The sequence below is a fragment of the Peromyscus leucopus genome, chromosome 8b (genome assembly GCF_004664715.2).
Source record: "Peromyscus leucopus breed LL Stock chromosome 8b, UCI_PerLeu_2.1, whole genome shotgun sequence".
In the NCBI taxonomy this organism is placed as follows: domain Eukaryota; kingdom Metazoa; phylum Chordata; class Mammalia; order Rodentia; family Cricetidae; genus Peromyscus; species Peromyscus leucopus.
In genome coordinates, this window is record NC_051086.1 from 67027129 (window position 1) to 67033452 (window position 6324).

The 6324-nt window shown below is 43.4% G+C and overlaps 1 protein-coding gene across 1 annotated transcript; it reads left to right on the forward strand.

Moving 5' to 3' along the window:
- Window positions 1-2702: 2702 nt before the first annotated feature.
- Window positions 2703-4447, forward strand: LOC114707719 (C-C motif chemokine 4-like). Its single transcript, XM_028890540.2, has 3 exons — window positions 2703-2964; window positions 3463-3577; window positions 4090-4447. The coding sequence occupies exons 1-3, from the start codon at window positions 2709-2711 to the stop codon at window positions 4175-4177; spliced, it is 459 nt and encodes a 152-aa protein (XP_028746373.1). The 5' UTR covers window positions 2703-2708; the 3' UTR covers window positions 4178-4447.
- Window positions 4448-6324: the final 1877 nt, after the last annotated feature.

Genomic DNA, 6324 nt, shown 5'->3' on the forward strand with positions numbered 1-6324 from the left:
GTTGTGCTTCTATTCCTATCTCACAGAATAATCACATGTGGTTGCAGGTTGTGATTTTCCTAGATTTTTTTAACTAGTATATATTGAACAATTTTCTCAGACCTGCAACATACATTGTCATTATTTCCAAACAATATATTTGTAAATGTAGGCACACACACACACACACACACACACACACACACACACACACACAAACACACACACACAGAGTTATATTGATGTGTTTTACTCTCCACCATTGAACGTTTAAGTTTTTCTAATATTTTCTTTTTGTTTACACCCAGACTATGAATGTTTTCATGAAGAGTCAGAGGGTTGGGACGTTAAGTGGTGTAAGCCATAGGTTTCCTTTGCAGCCATTCAGGCCTGCCACTGCAGGGGTGTCAGAGGATTTATAAATGAACCACTCAGATGGCATTGTTCCAGGACCTCTGCCCCTCTTCCTTTCTAGCAGGAAGCACTTCCACTTTCCCTGGGATGAAAGCCTGAACACATCCTGCATCCTCTCTGCGCCTTGACTCAGGTAACTCTTGTTCTTCTGAAGTTTTAAAAACCCTTTCATTCTTAATAAGGTGTGGTGATATATAAATTTAAACTTTTGTCATGATATTAATGGTCATATAGAGTACTAACTAATTCTAGAAAAAAGGCTTCATCTAGTTTTCTGTACATGATTTCAGGTTTGAATCTCTCTGTTTTCTGCAGTGAACAATAACCATGTCTAACAGTGACTTTGAAGTCTCTACTAAGATCATGGGACCCCAAAACAACAGTCCATCAGGACTATGATAATGCCACCAAGGTGACAAAAACCAACCAAAGATTGGCTTTGGACTACAAATTGCTCAGGACAATATCCAGATGGCTAACAAATTACTATAGCCAGGACTTGAGACAAGCCCTATACTTTCGCATTTTGCAGAGACTGAACAATAAATGATACAGCTACCTCTCCCAGGACTTGACAATTAACCCCAAGTTTTTCTTTTCAAGATCCCCTAAAGATGCCTTGCCCACATCCCCACGACCACCACAGCAGGAAGCAATTTTAAGAACACAACGTCCACATTCTCAACAGGCAGGGTGGGTAGTTTTTAGCCTTTCATGGGTTATGGATAATTGTCATTATTGAGGATGGTTGTTTACAAGTTGTTAATTGTTAATAGTCAGAAAAAAACTAAAACAAAGGAGACTAGATCCAGGGTTCTTATTTGAAAAAAAAGGGAAAAAAGAATATATATATTATATATATATATATATATATGTATATATATACATATATATATAGAGAGAGAGAGAAATACAGATATATAGAGATATGATAAGATAAAAGGTAGATTATTGAAACTACTCTGAAAAAAATATAGAAATGATAGGATAAAAGGGTAGATTTTTGAATCTACTCTGGAAAAAAGATTATTAATTGTTAGAAAAATATGGTACATATGTTTCTAATCAGGTTCAAGGTATTGTACCTATACAACTCATTTAACAATGTAATGCAATTTTCTAGTCCTTGAAAGTTATTACCAACTAACTAGGATATAGAGAAATGCAAGTTAGTATTTGGTCACCTATTACAATCAAACTTGTAGTCATATTAGGTATATTAGCTGCATCAACCCTAGAAGGTCACGAGAAAGACTAGCTTGTGTGCTGTCAGTGAACCCAGAACACAAGACCTGGAGAGCTAGGTGACCAGGCTGAGGGCAGAAAGAGCAGCAGAGATGAGGGAGTGTGGTCTGGGCTTTGGGAGAAGAGGAAGAATAGGGACAAACTTGTACTTTGTGAAATGACCAAAAGTACCCCAGGATGCTGCCCTGCCCCTCCCAGCTTTTCACTTGGAAGCACTGAAGAGGACTGGCTTCCTCTTCATTCCTTTGTTTTCTGTCAGTGGGTGTGGATGCTGCAGTGTGAGGTCTGAGGCAAGTCGACCTTGTGAGTGAGACTGGGTCCATCATCCAGTTTCCCTCACTTGCACTACTTTTAGTCTGACTACAGCCTTGGTAGGCTGCATCTCCTACACAGGTCCCCAGAGGCTAGGAACATGAGGCATTTCCTAGGGACTACTAGAAAACATGCATCTGCTTATGTAGGCTACATGTTCTGTCTGCAGCACATACTCATTATCACTAGGTATCAATGCTTATTTGTATACTAGAACATTCTTTGTGTGGGTCTCCCAAACTTGGTTTCTTTTTCAGTCTCTCTCTCTCTCTCTCTCTCTCTCTCTCTCTCTCTCTCTCTCTCTCTCTCTCTCTCTCTCTGTCTCTCTCCCTCTCCCTTGTTCTACATAAGCTAAACCAACCCTTCTGAATGCTGCTGATCGGATGGTATGTTTGTGTGTGGAAGAGTCTGGAGTGGCCAGTGTCTTCTGTCTGTGCTCACACCCCATGTTTGTTCCACAGATTCCAGACAATCTGGAAAGACTGACATGGAGGCTCCACTGTCTGAGGTGCCAAGTGCAGTGAATTCCTATCCACAGCCCGTGCTAGCAGGTGTAAACACTGCATCATTCCTCTCAGGTTCACAAACACAAGCACCTCATCTCAGTCATTATGTTTGGTGTACCACTTCCCCCTCTAGCATGCACCCCACCTCTCGCCTCCAACTCCTTCCTTTCTCTTCCGTGATGTCACTGCTGGGAAAGACAGTCTGTGAGGAACTCTTCACTTGCGGACAACTTCAGTTTCCTTACTCATGCCATGACATCATGTCTACTCAGGATATTCCATTTTTTCCCCAGCACCCCCACATCTTTCCCAGGCCCCAGAGTCCCTATAAAGAGGGGTTCCCAGCTCAGATCAGCACAACACTCAGCCAGCTTCTGCAGCTTCTGGTCTCTGCAGTCTCAGCTCTGTTCCATCCTCTCCCCCAGCAACACCATGAAGCTGTGTGTATCTGCTCTCTCTCTCCTGCTGGTCATGGCTGCCTTCTGGGCTCCAGCACTTTCAGCACCAGGTAACTGAACTCTGCTATGGATGCTCCCTTGGAGACCCAGTGGGTTCAGTTTTCCAGCTGGGGCCAGACCAACAGTGGGATTTGGTCAGAGGAGAAAAGGGAGCTGGAAGAACCCCGACTCTGCTGTTAACAGTAGAGACTACCAGACAGTCACTAATAGTGAAGCTCCTGTTTGCTTAAGAATTACCCGCCAATAGAGGGAAATGGTGGGCTGGAAGCCAGATATTGAATTGGCTTTCTCTCTGGTTTAAGCTTGTCTGTCCCTGTGCCTTGATTTCCCCCACCTGAAACATGAAGGAATGGAGAGGTGTTCTGACTCAATCCGGTTTCAATCTTGGAGAATTTTTCCCCTTCTTCGAGGACTGTCTTTCTAGAGTAAAAGTCTCATTCTGGGTGGAGGACCATGCATTCAAGGGACCATGTTTAGGGTTCTAGTAGTCCATAGGGAAGATCTGGAATAAATAGCAGGCTTGAACTTACCCTAGCTTTTTCTTCCAGTGGACTCTGACCATCCAATTTTCTGCTGCTTTTCTTACATTGCTTGGAAGCTTCCTCGAAACTTTGTGACCGATTACTATGAGACCAGCAGCCTTTGCTCCAAGCCAGCAGTGGTGTAAGTACACATGTGGTGAGGGTAAGACTCTAAAGGGCCAAGTTCATGTGAAAAGACTAACAGAAGGATTCATTTCTAAGGGGAAGCTCTGCCAAAGAATAGTGAGGTCATGAGGTCACCTTTTGAGTTCTGATAGTAACTGGATGGTCATTAAAATGGGTGGTGGCTCTTGGAGATGAAGATATCCAGCAGCCATGAAACCAGAAACAGTCAAAATGATGCACACTCTACATAGAAAGACCATTTCAAGGAGCAATGAAAAATTGGGATCATATTGATCATAAAACCCACCATTTCCTAATATAGGGAACCCCAGGGGTCGTAGCTACACACCCAGAGGTCAGAGTTCCAGGAAGTCTAGTGTCGGGGTTTTCCAGGAAAGATCCCATCTACCATGGTTGCCCATAGAAGCAATGCTCAACAGAATGAGATGCCTACCACCCGCAAAGGACAGTGCTAGATGTCCTCTAAGGTACCATGGGATTCTCATCTGTCCTCTCCTTCTTCTACAGATTCCTCACTAGAAGAGGCAGGCAAGTCTGTGCTGACCCCAGCCTGCCCTGGGTCAATGAGTATGTGAATGACTTGGAGCTGAACTGAGCTGCAGGAGGAACCACTTCAGGGAAGGTCTCCTGAGCCCTGACACTCTTCATTGAGAAGTGCCTTGCTCCTTCCATTCAGAATTCCTCTCCCCCTTCTTAATCAAGTCTTTATATAGACTTTGTGATTTTATTCAGTGTTATTTCTACTACTTATATTTAGTTAAAGGACATGTGTCTCCTTGAGGATGGTCCACCATTTCTCTGCTATTGTGAATATGACCATGCAATTGATTTGAGGCATTTTCATAATAAATCTTTCTTTAAAATATAGTTTGTGATTTTAAATTGATCTTCATTTGGGTTGAAACTGCCTGGTGCTATTATGGATAAACTACAGTTTGTAAAAGCAGGGACAATGAATAAATACTGAGACCTTAACATGTCCGCTTGGTTACATGGACTCAATACATCCTCTCAAAGCTTCTAATGAAAATGGAAACACCTATATGGGAGTGGGGAACCAGGGCCTACAGATTTACAAATTAAAAAATAGACACAGGGGTTTTCTGAGGCTTGTAGATTTGTTTGGGAATAATCCTGAATGCATGACCCAGATGGACAATGTTGATCCTAAGGGTCATTAGATTGACATTCCAGAGGGAAACTCTGTCTGGGAGAACAACACAACACAGAGGGAAGGGGATGTGGTTCAGTCATAAGGGGACTTCGTTGTCTTATTATCACTGTGACATTAGAAGAGTCATTTTACCTTACTATAACTCAAGTTTTCTGACCTGTAAATGGGGTAATAGGGCCCACTGTATTGGAATGTATAAAGAACCCCAGAAGATTTATCTCCCTCTTGAACTCCAGCTTGTGTCCCAGGGAAACAAGGATTTCTGGAGTTCATATTAGCTCATGAGTCAGCAATCTAAACCACAAAGCAAATGGGATTACAGAGCCTAAGTGTCTGGTTTGGCTGTAAAACATCGTGGACCCAAGCCATGACTACTTAACAATTCTCAGCCACACTTACTTCATCTATGACAGAGAGAAGTGTAGAATTGAATGAACAGTAGTTCTGATCAATATTTCATAGACTGGCAGTGTGTTGGTGCTGGGAAAGGACCCCTTAGGCCATCCAGTCTAACTCTCATTTTGTGGAAAGTGAGGTTAAAGACTGAGAAATAGCTTAAGAAAGGTCACTTAGTGTGTGGCAGAACGACAGTGCAGCTGATGTCAACCCCCAGGTCAGTACCCTGTACTGGGTATCTTTCCTAGTGACACACTTCTGAGGTCCCCAAAGGGATGACACCATGAGTAACATAGACAAGGAGAAGACAGCCTTGAAAGACATTTCATCGTTGCCTAGTGCATAAACGTGTAACCGGATCCTCTTCTCTGGGCCAACAAGCACATTTCCTTCCTTGTGCCACAGTCAGCCACTCTTGGCATCCAGGCTGCTCCATAGCAAGGGACCTAGAGCAGGTCTGAGAGATGGGGACTAAGAACTGTTGGCTTCTGGTTTCCTTTCTCTAGATTTGAGCTGAGGTGTCCAATATGTTAGCACTGGCCAGAGTGCCTACTTAAATTTCAATGAAATTCAACTAGAATAAAATTGAATTCTGCTTCTCAGTCACACTATTCACAAGCACTGGTGGCTACCATGTTAGAAAGGACTAGTGTAGAATCTGCCCAGAACCACCAGTCATTACAGAAAGCTCCGTTGCATGGCACCATCCCAGCAATCCTGACCTAAAAAGGAGTGGTGGTCAGGGAAGTCAGGGTAGCCTAGAAAGTTATAGATAGACTCAGAGATATACAATTCCATTCTGAGTGGATGGGACAGCAGAAAGAATGGATTGTCCTTAGATCTGTGACAAGGTACTGATCGCTGTAGAAGACTGAACAGTGGCTTCCCAATAGGACCACATCCAAAGCCCTAGAATCTGTCATTGTTACCACAGACAGAAGATGGGATTCTGCAGATAACATTATGTTAAGGATGCTGGGGCAAATACCCAATTAGGCTCCCAATGTAGACATGCACCCCGCTAATGGAGGCAGAAGGAAGTTGGAAGGAGGGGACTAGACAGCCATGTGACAACTGAAGAAGATGCCATGCTGCTGCCTCTGCAGAGGGCCATGGAGGCCATGGGCAAATGTTTGTAGAGATGGCCCCGAGGTGAAGAGGGTTTGCTGCTC